Source organism: Corapipo altera, unplaced genomic scaffold (assembly GCF_003945725.1).
Source record: "Corapipo altera isolate COAL_440 unplaced genomic scaffold, ASM394572v1 47, whole genome shotgun sequence".
NCBI lineage: Eukaryota > Metazoa > Chordata > Aves > Passeriformes > Pipridae > Corapipo > Corapipo altera.
This window is the reverse complement of record NW_020884897.1, coordinates 6,195,065-6,211,567: the sequence shown is the minus strand read 5'-3', so window position 1 is coordinate 6,211,567 and position 16,503 is coordinate 6,195,065. Positions and strand designations below refer to the sequence as shown.

Here is a 16,503-nt window from a genome sequence, read left to right as displayed (position 1 = left end):
TACTGGTTTATGCAATCATATTCTGACTCTTTGTCCCCAAAGAACCTTTATTAAAAACTAGAAGAAATCCTTAAAAAGTTAAAGTAGACTTATAACATAAAAAACTAAAATAATCCATAGATATAAATTCTGAGATATCTGGGAAATGCGACAAAACTTCTCTTTGTGAAAGTCCTCCATCAAATGTTCACCTACAATACAAAAATCCTACCAAATGGCCCCAGTCTCTCTGAGAGTACATATTAGGACAGACAAATCCCCCAGTGCTACCCACATGAACCTCTGGCCTGAAACAAGAAGCCAGAGGCATTACACAATCTCTCCAGAACGATGACCTGCTAATGATCCCATGTAAGTGATGTTTAACCACTACAGAGATAGATGTTAAAACCTTAAAATAGAAAAGGAAGCATCCTCTGACTACTAATGTTTGCGGAGCTATGGATAGAAAGCTTTAGATGAGCATCCACAGCATCAAGAGCCATCGATGAGCAGGGAGTGCCTCAGGGGCTCAGTGCAGCACCGATGGCACCTTTTCTTCCTCCTTAGCTGTAGACCTCGGTCACCAGCACTGCAGCCAGGGGCAGAGCTGAGAGCAGCACCCCTATCTCTGTGTAGAGCTGGTCCTGTGTCCTCACCCTGTCCCCACAGTGATGCCACCAGCAGGGACGGTCCCTCTGCAGGTGGTCAGCAGCCCATGAGTTCAGCATTGGTCATCTCAAACCAGTTCTTAGTGGAGGTAGGTCTACCTTGAGAGAACTGCCTGCACCAGTATCACATTTGCTGGCTGTTTCGAGAGTGAGACGCAGGGGATGAAATACCTTCTTTTTGCATAAAAGAAGGAAATGATTTTTGCATGAAAGAGGGAGGTACAGCTTCTGAGAGGGCAGTAATGCAAAAGTTACCACCATTGTGCTATAACCTCAACAGTAAAGGAAGGACATCAATCTGCACAGTCGATAACGCCTTCCCCAGCACTACTTTTATGCAAAAATGAACAGAAATGGATATTTAGTGAAAACATTTACCACAAAAGGTATATGTAAATCCTCTTTCAGTACTTACTTTTCCAGACTCCATGAGAGGCAAACTATGTGGAGATCCTCTTTCGACTAAACGAACTCTGTAAAATACACATAAAATAATATGCATAATACATAGTTGCATTTATTTGCTTTTCATTAACATTTATTTCTAAAAGGAATGGTTAATGGTTGCAGAGTTTAACGCTATTTCAGGAAGAGATGAAGCTTATATCCTGTAGAACATAATCAGACTCAATGTTTTATATTAGTCAAGACTTATGCCTGGGAAAATAATGAAAAAAGATGTGTGTGAATGTTTTCTTAAATAATAAATTCTTCAAATGTAGTTGGTGCCTTTTATTTGGTTTTGATAGACTTTTGTAAATGGAATTCCATGCAAAAATTTATTCATGACAAGAGGGATCTAAAATATTGATTTCCCAAAGGAACATCATAAAAGCCAGGGCACAAACACAAAAGCATGTGAACTGAGTGAGTAACCACATTCCACAAGTATCTAACAGTTAAAATCAAAATCATATCAAAATAACTCATAATCTGGCCTCAGCTTCAAATCTGCATTTGCAATCTTTTCATTGTTTTCGATGGGCAGTGGTTGATAAACATTTTAATATTAAGAAAAATAATTTAATGAAAAATGTTATTACTGCTGAGGTCAGACCCTTTCTCTGAGTGTGGCTTTCTGATCCTCTCTCTTCCTTAGAGAAATTATTTTCCCATCAAAGCAACAGGAATAGCATCTCTCCTTCAGTGGTATGATAGTCTGAAAGAAAATATCTCACTTAACCTTAGAAAAGTACTCAGCAGGTTAGAATGGAAGAGACTTTCAGGTCCTACAATAGCTGATGATCTCAGCCAATAGATGGCAAAGAAAATTTGGTAACATCTAGGCATTCCTGTATCCTATGTAAGTAACTTAGAAGTTCTAACAACCATGAAAACCTTAAACTTCCCATTCATGAAAATTATTCATAATCCACTTAACCAAGCTAAATCTGGACTGGTGTCCAAAGAGCTGTCCTTACATCTCTCCTCCACTCAGTTCCTGATATTAGAAAGGAAAAAAACAATGATGCCTAAAAACCAACCGCGTAAAAGGTAAAGATGAAACATCGGAAGACAAGAAGACATAGTTGGGAGCAGATGGGTGGAGACCTGGATCCAGTTAAGCTGCTCATAAAACTGCAGTCTGTTAGGAGCAGCCACGATAGATCTTTTTTGGACTGTTTTGAGGTCTTTTTATAGCCAGACTACCACAGTGCTCAGTTTGGGAAAGGAGGGATGAGACACAGAGAGACCTCAGCTTGAAGTCCCTTTGGAGAAGAAGAAAGCTTTGGCAAGTTCAGACCCTCAACATAAAGGAGACGGAAAAAGATCTTTTTTTTTTCCTTTTTTTCCCACTATTTCTTTGCTCCAAGAGTCTTCTATAAAAGATAGGACTGTTGAGGTCAAGGCAGGAATAGTGAATAGTGTTTTATCTGCAGTTCTAGAAAGTCTCTCAACCTTGATAGATGGGGCAGGGCTAAGCCCTGAGACATTGCACATCAGTGTGAACAGCTCCTCACACTAGCAGAAAGATACAACCCAAATACCCAGCAATTTCAGATGGCTTTTCCAAGTCATTCTGAGACGAAAAGGATGTAAAGTGCCCTACAAGGGGCACTTCCTGGAGCAGGCACAATTAGGCAGCTGCAGCCTGACCTGCAAGGTGTGTAACAGGAACCACTTTCGAACATTTGTTCAACAGCCACAAAACTCCCAGACAGAGCCTGAAGCACTAATTGCCACTTCTGTGTTACCTTTAATGTTACATTGTCCTTGTTTTACACTGTCCTTGTTTTACTCTCTGAAACCTCTGTTGTGCTACAGGTGTGCACAAACGCCTGTGTTTTCTACACCATTTTCTGCTGAGCCTCCCACCAGCTGAAGAGCAGTAGAGTCCCCACTGGATTCACGGCAAAAGCTGTGAAGCTACAACATCCATCTGTTCATCCAGGGACACAGACACAGGGCAGCAGAAACCCAGCTCACAGGAGCTTCACTAGAAGGTGTGTGTGCAAGGTTAAATTAATGGTAATCTACATCAGCCACGCTTGTTTTGCTGTTCCACTGGCAGCCAAATCATAGGGATTTAGGAGTATTCAGCAAAGGTTGTAAAAATAACTCTCTGTATATTGAAATGACATGAAATATTTCAAAAAGCAGTTGTTACTAATGCCTACATATTTCTGCCTTTGTATACATTTCTTTGTTCTGTAAAATCCATATTAGTGTAGAAACAGAAAATGCCTTGAACTGAGTTTTTCCAAACAACTGATATCTCTATCTTGCAATAGATATTTGCAGAGAGGTAGCTATTCTTGGAAGAACTAGTTATCATCTTATCCACTTGGTACCTCCTTTAACAGGCAGTTATCTTACCTATTATTTATGAACATTTGTCAAATGGAGATGATCTTAAAAAAAAGACAATTTAATAAACCTCAGCCATAAGCACTGTTAAGAGGGATGGTGTAACCAAGGTCAGGAACTACTTTATACAATTTAAGATACATTTAAAGACAATTCTATTTGGATAACAGTAGCAAAAAAACCTCTGGGGCAGGAAAACTGTATGTCAGAACCGTCCAGCTGCCCAGAGATACTGCAGGCCTTTGTTCCCTTTCCATCATTAAGACATTGCCTCCGTGAAGTGTTGCTGAACTCCAGGCCTAGCAAAAATCACATATAATAAAGTGATACATTCAATAGTCAGTGGAGTTGAGTACTGGAAATGAATCAATAGTCATAAATCTGACAACCTCCTCTTTGCTTTCAGCATCTGTGCTTCTCATCTTGTTCTTATTATCACCATCATATTCATCTAGTTTCTTTCTCCACCTATTTCATTTAGCCTTGTCTGATTTTTTAGCACATGATGTTCCAGGAGGTGCAATTTCTCAGTTTCCAGTTCTGTTAAACCTCTCCCACTCTTTGCTCACCACCTCAAATCCCTACAGGGTTCTCACGGCAGTGCACTAAATATAGAAACGGCATTTCCTGGAGGTTTTCTGCAAGGGCCCTGTTAGTACTCAAACCATTGGATTCCTTTTTAAAAAGTTTCTGCTAAGCTCACAATCCATTTGGGAACATGCTGTTAAACCTCTAAAAAATCCAAACTAATAAAAGATATTTTGCCACAAAGAGATTTCAAAAAAATATAAGTTAGACATGACATTCTGATGCTACCAGCTTTTATCTGCATACTTAATTTTAAATCTGTAATAGTCTTATTAAATCTACTGGGATTAGATACTGTGAATAAATTATGGCTATTAGGCAATAATTTTAAAATTAGTTTTACTGTGCCTCGGCATAAAATAATTCAATTGTTCCCACTCTTTCCCAAGAGATTTCCACTTTTCCACTAACAAACACAGACAGTAGACACACTTGAGAACTTCTTTGCTTCCCTTCTAAGTGAACAGCATCACTACCAAGGTTGGTCTGATGATTAAGAATTGGTCTGGTAGGCAAACTAAAAATGCAGAATACAGGGCCCGTCAGACTCCTAATAAGAACCCCTCTGAATTACAGCTCCCTACACTCTCCTTAGGACAATGTTAGCAAATCCTCTCCAAATTCACAAATAATCATAACGTGCTCCCAGGCAGCAGAGGTCCAGAAAGGGCAAGTCCTGTTTCTCTGCAGTGCTCCAGCCACTCTTTGTTAGGAGTGAAAACAACCTCTTACGAAGTGAGTACAAAGCCTTCCCACTGCTTTCTGCTGCCTTCAAGTCTTGCTGGGAAGAGCAGAGGAGAACGTGGCAGTAGAGCTAGACTGGGCAAAGAGCCTGAAAATCAAGTGGATGGGAGAAAACATGCTGCCTTTGGGTGTGAGAGATACTTTTGCACCTTCTGGTGGTTTGCAGCCAAGCTGACAGGGAAAACATAAATGAGAGACCCAATCTAGGGCAGACACGGGGTTTCTCTCCCACCAAAATGTATGATTGAAGGGGAGAGAGAGAAGATGATTAAGAATTGTTTCACTGTTGCAAAGCCATAAGCAATGATGATATGCAATGAATCTGTAATATTTACACATTATAGTATAGGAGAGTATATTTTTCATAATTCTTTTCCACTGGTCCTTAAGAATTTTTTCTTAAAAAGAGATCTGTACAGTTGAGAAAGCTGCCTATGTTTCAAAGTCTGGCTACTAGGTTTTAATAGGGAATACAGCTACTCCACCAGTACATGCCAAACTTCTTTTCTTGCTACAATTTAATATATTGAACAGATTTCATCTTTAAACCAAACACTTACTATAGAAAAGTAGGAATGAAATCTGACTTCGGAACAAAAACTGGACAGCTATAACTAACTGGGCACTGTAATCACTGTGCAGCAAAGGGCTCTTGAAATAGAGTAACAATCTCTTTCTGCCCAACTATCTTATACGAAACTGCAAAATTTGTTTATGTTCCTTTTTAGATCTGGTCCATTTTGGTGATGAAAACTCTCCAAAATATACTGCACAGCTTGCTAGTAGTTCACACTAATCAGAGAGTTTGTCAGCAGAGCTATTAAATATTGCTTTGGGAATCTGCAGGGGCTGGCGTATGTGGAGTGGTACCAACCAACACTACAGTGCCAAAACTGGGCAATCCTTCAAAGCCGGCTGTGCTGCGGCTCTGAGAAAGACTTTGGAATCTGTGATTCTAATAGAGATGGAAAGAAGCTATGAGGTCATCCAAGTCTTGCTCTCTGCCAAAAAAAGACTGCTCCCTGAAGTGCACTTTTGAGTGCTTTGTCTGCTCCTGTTACAGTATTTCAAATGATGGGGCTTCTTCCACATCCCTTCAGAGCTTATTTCTCAGCTGAATTTATTTCCAATCCAGGAACCTTTTTCACTTTGCAATGCTTGGCATGAACTAGCCTTAGTGTCCTCTTGTTATTTCTTACTACCTCTCCACATCCAATTCCAAAGAGCTCTTCCCAGTGTGCCCTTTCTTTTTCAATATATCTCAGCTGAAGAGATTGACTTTTACCCTAACACTTGGCCAAACCCGACGTCTTGAACTTTTTTCTTTCCTTTATAGCCATTCCCTCAAAACTGAGCTATGGTAACTGCTCTCCTTCTCCCTGCCCATGTGCCAGCATCTTCTGTCCACTGGGCTTGGGCACTGGAGCACTTCCATCGTCTCCAGCTCGTACTTCTCTGCCTACCCCACCGACCCTTCCTCCTCTCTGGAGCAGTCTGTTTTCATACCATGTCACTTTGCAGTCATGTCAGCTTGGAAGTCCAACTTTTCAGTTTCTTTACTACCAGCTATTTTGCAATCTGATTTCTTTCTGTGGCTGTTTGGGGATGCTGCCACTCTTGAAAACAAAGCCTAGAGGAAACCAGGTAGGATGTGACGAACGTATAATCTAATATATAGATTGAAAATACAAAGTATGTAAGTCCCTTCCTTGCCCATGGCCTTTCTGTGGTGGAAAGCAACAGCCAGTGGTCTCTGGCTTCATTCCAGGCCTATTTCTCAAGTTTTCCTGCGATTGTCATCTTACATTAGAAGTTAAGCTTGTGGAGGAAAAGTGGATATTTTCTCATCCTGAAAGAAATCCATGGTTTGAAAATTTTTGTGCATTAAACTGGAACAGAAAAAGTTAAATATACACAGAAGTTGTAAATGGAATATGAAAAAAATGTGGTAGGTTGGAAAAAGGTTATTTATGTTTAATGTTTCAAGTTTTTTGTTTTGAAATTAAGTTAATTAACTCTTCAAACTGAAAATGCTTTAGCCACCATCACGAACAAAACCTCAAAAGTTACAATAATGGGTTTTGATCACTCTGAGAATTCTAAATTTTCCTTAAGCTGAAGGAAAATTTCCTTCAGTTTTTCAATTAGTTGAAAAAAATCCGTCAAAACTGATTCTTCTGAATTCAACACAATGGTCTTTTTGGTGAAAAAAAGACAACACCTAATTCACTAGAAATTGTAACCAAAATCTAATTGCAAGGCATTTAATGCCAGAGATCCTTTATGTTGCTCTATCCACAGTGACTTCCCAGTTCTGGTTCAAATGACTAAGAACTATTGCCATCAACAACACCTTTCAGACATATATTGCTTCCCAGTGCTGAGACGGTGCCTGGGTAAGACTGATGGTGGGAATGTGCTGATGCAGCCTGTTCTCATTTTCTGTAGTTAGAAGGATGGGCACTGTAGGTAACACTGGGATCCTGGACTGGGGTCAGGGCTCTTTGACTCTTGAGACTTTCAGTGCATTTTCTCTTTACTCAAAGAACTAAATGTTTCTACATAAACTGTTCCAGAATTAAGTCAATTAGCTCATTGTACCAAAAAATGGAAATATGGATCAAAGAACATAAGCTCTGCCTTCCAAATTGACATACACGGTTCAAATAACCAGACCAGAAAAATAGGAAAATTGCACAGCTGAACACGTAGGGTGAAGGGGAAATCTAGATAATGAAGAAGTTTCCCTGCATCATCCTGATTTCCTCAGAGCAGTTTTTCTCACATCACATGATAAATTCAGATAATGGATAAACACAACTGAGACTGAAAAGGGACTTCTGGATTGAGGCAAACTTCAACCAACGAAATGAACAACCATTAAATCTTCTGTATGTCTAGGACATATTTTAATCCTGTTAATTTGATAATCAACAAGAATTAGCACTAAATCACTTCCTTTAACGTTAGGAATACTTCACTATAAACCTAAATTACACTTCATGTGCCAAATTCCCTGAGATCAAAAGAAAATAGCTTCCAATCCTTCAGATGACTGAACAAACCTGCAGGAAAGGTTACACAACTATTTAAGACAGTTCAGAAAGCTGTAAAGGGATCAAAATGAGGTAGGAACTCTGGTTCAGGAAGGGAATACTCAAAGTTTCACAGGTTAAAAAAGTCAATAGCAATTTTATCATGAAAGACTATAGGAATATGTAAAAAAAGTAAGTCACGGTTATGTCTGTTTTCAGCCTTGAAGTACTTTAAAATGTTCAGCTTTCATCACACATTACATTTGTTTAAATTAACTTTGCACATTGTGCAAAGCACAACACACAACTATTTCAAGAGAACACAGTGGACTAGGGCTCTGAAGAATTTGGTCTCCTGCCTTGCACCTCCTGAGCCCCATTGGCACAGCATCACCTTTCTCTGTGCTTCAGGTTCACATTTGCAAAACCAAGACTAATTGCTGCCCTAGCTGTCATCTTTTTATTCAGATTACAAACCTCTCAGGACACGGTGTTTATCACTAATTGTTTCTGCAGCACTTTTCATAATCACAGTTGTGATCTGACAATTCTGTTTAATGCAATATGCCTTTTCTATTTTGTAACCCTTTGTCTTCCTAGTTGTAACTGAGAGAGACTCTACATATAGGGAAAACTTTCATTATAACGAATTTGGGATATGAAAATACCCTCAACTAATGGAATTAGATTATTTGTTGTTAATAAATTATGGAAATTATTTTAGCTTTGCCAATGAAATATTAATATTCTACATTCACACAATGTAATCAAAGGTGGAACTTCTGAAATCAAATAATTTTTCTTTAACTCGTCCCCTTATCTTGTACAATCTCAAAAATTCCTACCACCAGCTGACTCACAATGCATTTTTGGGGAAGAAGCTGCAAAAAGTTCTATTTAAAAACAACCAGGGACATTTCCTGTGCATGGAACACCAAAACATGGAGCTACTTTTCCAGCTGAATCAAAGCTGCAGATGAGCACTCTGAAGAAAAGGTCAGCAGTGCCACAAGAAGCAGTGCCTTGTACACCTGCAAGCACTGAAAAGGGACTGTCCTGCCACAGGAAACTTGCTGGGAATGCTGGCTGAGCTTCCCGAGATTCTTTGGTTAAGCAAACCATCCTCTGCAAGCAGACACTTCTAGTATATGCCACACTAAAAAGGTTATGTGAGGCTTGAGGCAACATATTAAGGACTACTGAAGGGAGCCATTTAAGAGGATATTACACCTCTAGCCAAGTTAGTGACATACCCTTACATAAATAAAGGATACTTTTACTGTTCAGAGTTCTCCTTCCCAAGCCTAACCATTCAGTATTCCTTCAGTGAGAGACTTTTCTGACAGCAGGAGCCAAACGAATGCCTGAGGCTAGCAAGCTGGAATGGGTTCCAAAAGTGACAGAACCCATTTCCCAGGGGTAACCACCATCATAGCACCCTCTGTTGAATTATTTGTCACAAAAACCTGACAGCATGGGAGATGGCAAAAGCCCTGTCCTCCTACAAAGGTTGGCAAGAGAAGAGAGGAAAGGAAAGACGAATGGAGAGCACTTAAGCAGCTCCACCTCTTACAGCACACTACAATCTGTCTCTAGGCCTGCAGAAGCTACAAAGGCTTGTTCCCAATTTTACATGTATTCATTAAGTATTTTTCCTTCCAAAGCAGATGCCTTGTGAAATGCACTCTAAGGCAGCAGTATGGGAAGCAGCATTTTTTTCTCCTCTACTGAAAACGTAAATGTACCTACCCTATGCTGATCACTTTTGCCATTTTTAAAGAGTCCCTGTTTAGTGTTCCATTAGCAGTATATACCAAAGTGAGAGAAAACACATTATGTTTCAGAATACATTATCTGTAAAAATCAAATACATAATACACTTTTTTGTAAAGAAAATGGAAGAATGGAAATTCCATTTTATTAAGACACTCCTGTAGTTGTGCAGCTAGACTCATGGCAAACTCTGGGAGAGTGAAAAAAAGAAGTATTGCTTGTAGGGAACAAAAAAGGAAGACTTTTTAATAAATCTTTCTCAGAAATGTGAGCAGCCAGATTGTTTTATCAGTTCCCAGATTCCATGAGAAGCATAACTGAAAGAGTAACCTGCAACACCAAAGAAGCCCAGTACACCCAGAAATGGGAAATTCTTTTTTTTTCTAACGGTGTCAGACACTCTTAAGGAATAAATATGTTGTTGTATTTTAATGAGATAGAAATTTAATAAACAGTAAAATGCCTAATAATTTACTGAAATTTAATTATTTCAGTAAAGTTATTGGGAAGTTAAAAACTGGTTTGGAAAAACAAAGGAAAATGGAAACATTTTCCATTTAGTTCTTTTACTTGTACTTGAAGAATGACATGTAAATGGCACTTGCAGACAACAACACAAATGTTCAACTGCAGTTCACCTACTTTCCTGGAAGGCTGCAGCTTTTCGTTTTTCCTTTGTCTTTGTCTTACTTGGTACACATAACAGTATTCTCTTTCCCCTAAGCCCTCCAGGGAAATATAACTGGAATTTCTTGATTTCTAGTTAAAGTATGCTAAACCACATCCTCTCTCAAAAACCGTATTTAGAGCCAACTCCTATTGTCCTGTTCCACTAAAGTAATAAAATACTTATCCCTTGAAGATGACTTTATCAAGGAAGAAACAGACCTGTTTCAAGGGAGGAAATACTTCAATAGCTAGTAATCTTGCCTTAGAAAGCAAACCAATTACTTTGTAGGGTTCCCACCCCCATAGTTATTGGATGTTTCTGCCTTTCTCCTGCCCTGCAACAGAAGCTGTGTTATTGCCCGGAAAAACGAAGCATCTTTCAAAGTTCTTTAAATAGATACATTTACAAATTTTGTTATAATTCAATTCTTATGTGGAAACACTGCAATTTCTTAAAAAATATTTGCTCCTCTTCAGTTTTCCAGGTCACCAGCTTTATTCCTAGTAACTCACTATTCAGCACATAGACGTTGAACAACTCTCTTAGTTTGTTCCCCAGTACACTCAGGAACAGCAAGAGAGAACCCTTCCTCCATTCTAGGCAGACAAGGACTTCTCCTACAAGTCAGAATTAGAAGTGTTCATATGATGCTTATCAGTCCAAATTAACTTTTCTTTCTGGGAGATATGTTTCCCATAGATCCGAAACAGTGCCAAGGGGATTTCTGAGATAGCAGTGTTTGCATGGCAGAAAAAAACCCCAATGCTGCTAAAAGGCAAAGGTTGTATCTTCTGAGCAAAAACATGAAGGAGAGTTTTGCCAACACCATGACAAACAGCCTAAACTCTCAAACGAGATTCAGTAAATTAACGGCAAACTGCGCAAAAGTCAGGCATTTCTACAGACTCCTCAAAACCAAACTGCACCATTTCTTACCATACTTATATCTTTGAGGGACTCAGGTTTTATTTTAAAGACCTCGGGTCCTCCTCCTCTAACTGAGTTACCTCTATTGACTTCATAGGGGTAGAAGTCTTTTCCCTTTTTTATGAAAAAACCTTTTTCTACAGATAACAGAAAACCCCTAAACAGGTAAAGCAACAGACAATCCTAAAAAAAGTAGGAGTGATGTGTGAAACTTGGAATTGGAGCCACCCATATGAGAAGATCTTTGAATCTCAAAATGGCCAGAATGGTGGTGTTGGAGGCAGTACTTGACAATTCCATTTGCAAAACAAGCTTATTGCAAAGCATTCTGAGGCTGGTGCTGGGGGGTGTCTATGTTTTGAACAGTTTACCAGGTATGTAGCACTTTACATCTCAAAATACTCTATGCCTTTTCCCTACCCAATTTCTCTGCAAGGGAAAAGGTGACTGGGTATCAAAAGAGTGTAATAATAGATTTAAACTACCCCTTTGGACCCCACACAGTGAATAATTGAGGACTGGGATTTTCTTGAAGCTGTAACTGGGTTTTGTAGGCTGGAAAGGAGCTGGAAAAGCCCTGCTCTCCAGCATCAAGGGAGCACTCTTCAAAGTTCCTCTTTTGCAACCATTGGCTTTCAAGTATGATTAATCAATTAAAGTTTCACAGAAGGTAACTATTTTACTGTCACTTCCATTAGCATGTCTCCTTCTGACACACCTCCCCCCCAACTCTTTTCCCTACTATGTGACTATAAAATGGTTCTCCTCCACGCCGTGACTGTGCTACAGAGCACTGCTGTGGCTACAGCTTAGCCAACAATTTAGCTAAGTAGTTTTTTGTCTGGTAACCCTGTAATAAGAGTATTTTTCAAGGTAGATGGAATAGAAGTGTTTGAGAATAAAATAAAAAAGCTCCTGTGGCTTTGTTGCTTGGTATTACCCAAAACAATGTATACACAACATGAAAGTTTCAGTAAAATACAGAGGAGAAGGATAAACAACTGACAGCCAGAATAAAAGGCTATTTTTTTGCTCCTGCATGAAGTCTGAAATGCTGGAATATATTAAAATGAAGCCAAAGCCTTAACTGATTCCTTTTGGCAGAGCCTGGATTTGAGTCTGGGCTCAGTGTATAAGTAATCTATAAAAATAAATCCTAAGTAACTGTTTTCTCATATCTTTGAAACACTACGAGTGTTCCCTCTTTTCTTGGGGAATGAGATTCAGAATTTCCATCCTCTGAAATCACCTTTCTCAGGAAGACACTGAAGGACGTTCAGAGGACTCTGAATACCCCCAAAATCCAAAAATAAATATTAGGCTTAGCACAGTGTACAAATGACTTCCTAAGAAATCAAGTCTGCTAATGACTTAAATATATACAAGGTCACTTTTTTTTCAAGAGATAGACTAATTTGCATCATTCCAAGAAAATGTCAGTGACCACATGAGAAGACACCTATTTGTGCAGCTCCACAGACTGCTTATTTAATAAATAGAGAGGGTAATCAGGTTAAAATAATTGTTCTAATGATGGAGTGGGAGTATTTAAATGAGAGAATATAGATATCACAAGGCATACATTGAATAACAGTGAGACTCAAAAATTAATAACTTGAACAGAAATACACCCTGTACTTTTCCTGTCCTTTTAAAATAAACTCTGATATCTAAGTAGATTTTTTTCTTGCTCCATTTAGGGCAGAATGGTGGTTTTCATATTCTTTTTTTTTCTTTATGGATAAGATTTTGCTATAGAGGAGAATATTAGGATGCAAGCAGATGTTTATCTTTACAGGATTTGCATGGAATTGAAACTTTAGGAGAATATCAATGATCTCCCTCAGCCATCACCATATGGATCCTTCAGCTCACTATTTAAAATTTCTGAGGAAATCCTCCATACAGCATTTAAAATATGAAAGATACAGATACACAGGAAAAGAAATGCCAATGTCAAAAATCAGAGAAAAAAATTCAAAACAGTCAAAATATTTCAATGATTTTCATCCTATTTTATTCCTTATTCATACCAGTTTAGTTTCAAGATAATTTCAAAATCTAAATTAGCAGATTAAAACAGCAACATTTTGAAAACATCTTTGAATGATTCTAAAAGAAAATATGGTTTAGGATATTCGCAAATATGTTGAAACACTTGAAAATCCTGTCTGACCTGCTGCAGGACAATTAAAAATGTTTTTGCCCTGTGAAAGAAAAAAATATTTTGGAATCACACGAGGTCTATTCTCAGTTTGATGAATTGGTTTGTTTTGCCATTAAATAATTTTTCTACCAAGAACTAATTCACTGTTAAGGATGAGGAGGCTATGAAATGTTTCTATTAATATCATATATACATATTTTTGCTGGATATTTTTAATTTTATAAACATATGTACATATTGTTTTAGAACAATCTTGATAAGAGGGATGCTTGGGCTTTAAACGTACATCTTTACTGGTACACAAGGCTTCAAATGCTAACAAAGCCAACAACTTTTAAGTATAGGGTGTTTTGATATGATGAGAAAAGGCTTTCTCTCTTTCTCTTTTATCTTCCAAGCACTTCTCAGCTTTTAGCATATTTAGGTATCTTGCACCTAACCACTTGAAAAACTTTCTGAGGAGGACATGACTGGCCTAAAATGATGATGGAATGATCTGAAAACCAGCACTTTAGATAGCAGGACAAGAATATGTATATATTTATTCTATTCATTTTTCTCTTTTGTGGTGGAATGGGAATAAAATTGTTTTCCCAGAGGCAGAGAAATGCAGCAATGACCTGACAGGATGCTCATGCCTGGAGTTCTGCTGCCTCTGCCCTCCCTGTAGATGCCAGATCATGCACCAGGAAGCATTAATCCACCTACTTTGCTTTTTGGACCTGAGTTAACCTCTCTAAACTGCACTTCACTGCAGTGCAGAGGCATATCACCCACTTGGTGGATAACTCAGGAGTCTTCTCCTGTTTTTTATTAAAAGCCCGCGTGGGACTTGCCTGTGTTTGCTCACTCTTTCTTGGCCATCCTGAGGACGCTCTGACTTTTAGAAAATCAGTAAGATGCCAAGTACAACAAAACTGATGACCTGCCACCAAGAGCAAGCCAGAGCTGTATATTCTTGCTTTTAGGATGCTACTCAATTTCCAAAAAGAAAGGTATCCTAATGCTATTTGAGACAGTACAGGGTGCCTGGGACATCTCATTTGGGCTAGCAAATACAATGTGAGCTCCATGGGAGACCCTGCTGGAGTAGCTGTAGCATCTAGAACTGCATTAGATGCTCACAGTCAGGCAGTCAAGCCTTTTTCCAGTATCAGAACTGATGCCAGCCACTGACCAAGTGGTTGCACCCCTTGGTACAAGTTTCCTGAACTTCCAGGTGAGCCCAGTACTATGGTCAGAGTCCCAGCAGCTAAACCAAGGGGCTGGTAGCTCAAAACCACACAGAGACACACAAAAAGGTGTTTGAAAAACTCCACCCTCATCTAGGAAGCAAATCATGCAAATCCAGTAACAGCTGGGAGGAACTGTCTAGTTTGGTTGACCAACCACCCTAGATCTTCACACAGACTGTACATAGCACAGGTATTTTTACCTAAACTCCTATAAAAAAATGACATTTTCCTAAGCTGTGAAGTATGCGAATACATCATTACCGGATGAGCTTGAAATAGTTGTATTAAAATTGATTATTATTTTTATAGATGTGAATAGGATTCGAATCATTTCAGAGATGAACTGCAGCTGTTTTTTGAAGCAACTAGAAAGTGTTATCATGCCAAGAAAAAAAAAATTACGTTCAGTCTTTTTCAAATTTTGGAAAACCTACTCTAAAATATAAATGATGAAAAACATTTTCCCACATTAAGTGTACAGTGTAAATTTTTCATATTGTTGGGGGACTAACTGGCCTGCAAAGACTCAGTGGGTTGTTAGTACACAGTCTCACAGTGATGTACAGCAATCTTTCAGTTATTGTTTAGTACTAGGGACATTCAGTTCTACTAAAATGGTTAGAAGCAGCAAGTGTGAAGAGACTTTGTCAAATAAAGTTGTTTTCTTCCCTAATTTATGACCCATGAATCTAATTCTAAATTCCACAGGATTGGGTAAATGAGGCACAGCTTTAATCCATCAAATTAAAATCTACATTACCACAATATGAGAACCAACTTTAAAGATCATCTTTTATGTTCTGTAGAACTTGTCACTAAGTATAAATTAAGACACTGCAAAGTCTGATTTTGATAATGATGCCTACTTCTCAATGACATATTAAGGCATATACCCATGGTTTATGCAACTTTTACAAACAGTAAATCTTAATTCTTCTATATATACACTTATTTTTATTATATATTATTTTTACTAACTGTAAATGTTGCTTTCTCTTTCTATAGAAAAGGCCTTTTTTTCTTCTAGGTTGAGTATGACCACGAACTGTCTCTCCACAGCACTGCAGTTGCTGCTCCAGGAACCCCAAGTTTCTGGGGCTGGGTTATGCAGATAGTTGTAATTCCAAAGGACAGATCAAACATAAGTGTTTTCATTGATAACATTGTGTGCAAAAGGAATAAAGAAACAGTGAGTCAAGTATCTTGCAGCTTCTTTCTTCTACCTGCCAAACTCAATGTGCAACAAGAAAATATGTGTATGTGTATCTGACTTAACCACCCAGGGGGTAATTTGGGCCTGCAGTGTCCTGAGGTTTGCACTCTGTGAGCTGAGTGGGTCACTTTGATATAGCCAAAGGTGGTGTTCACCTAAGGGGAGCAAATTCTCTGTTAAGCTTTTAAGAAGGATGAAAGAAAAATAACAGAAAAAAAGCCCTATTTGGATAATGATTTTTTTTAAGGGAACCAGGACTGTTAACTAAATGTTCTCCTTTTCCAGAGTTCATAGAAAACTTTTTCTTTTGTTACAGTTTTATAAAGACTCCTGCTATCATTTTGACCAGATTATTGGAAAACTGAAACATGTGTGCATGGGTAGTTTTTAAAGTTGCACGTGAAATCTCAAGTTTCCATCCAGTCGCTAAGTCCTCACTTCTTGTGTACAGATCTAACACTAAACTGGAAAATGCCCACAAATACAGAATGTGGTTGCTCACAGTGGCTGAAGCCAGTAATCCATCCCCTCATAGTCCAACAGCATTAAGAATTGCAGCAACCCCCCCCCCCCCGTGGTCTCCTCCCTGTCTAACAGTTGCCAACCCAGGAGAAACACCTCTGTGAAGCTAAGAGGCCCAACAGAACTTCAATTCCTATGGACTGGTTGGGGTCCACTACCTGAATACAAGTG

The 16,503-nt window shown here is 38.7% G+C and overlaps 1 protein-coding gene across 5 annotated transcripts in view; it reads right to left on the bottom strand.

Moving 5' to 3' along the window:
- The window catches only part of DIP2C (disco interacting protein 2 homolog C), a 310,777-nt gene that overhangs the window by 10,775 nt on the left and 283,499 nt on the right, over positions 1-16,503 (bottom strand). For all 5 annotated transcript variants that reach the window (XM_027648510.1, XM_027648512.1, XM_027648511.1 and 2 more), the window contains one exon: positions 1,066-1,123. In XM_027648510.1, the coding sequence (XP_027504311.1) occupies positions 1,066-1,123 (58 nt within the window). The remainder of the gene's footprint in view (positions 1-1,065; positions 1,124-16,503) is intronic.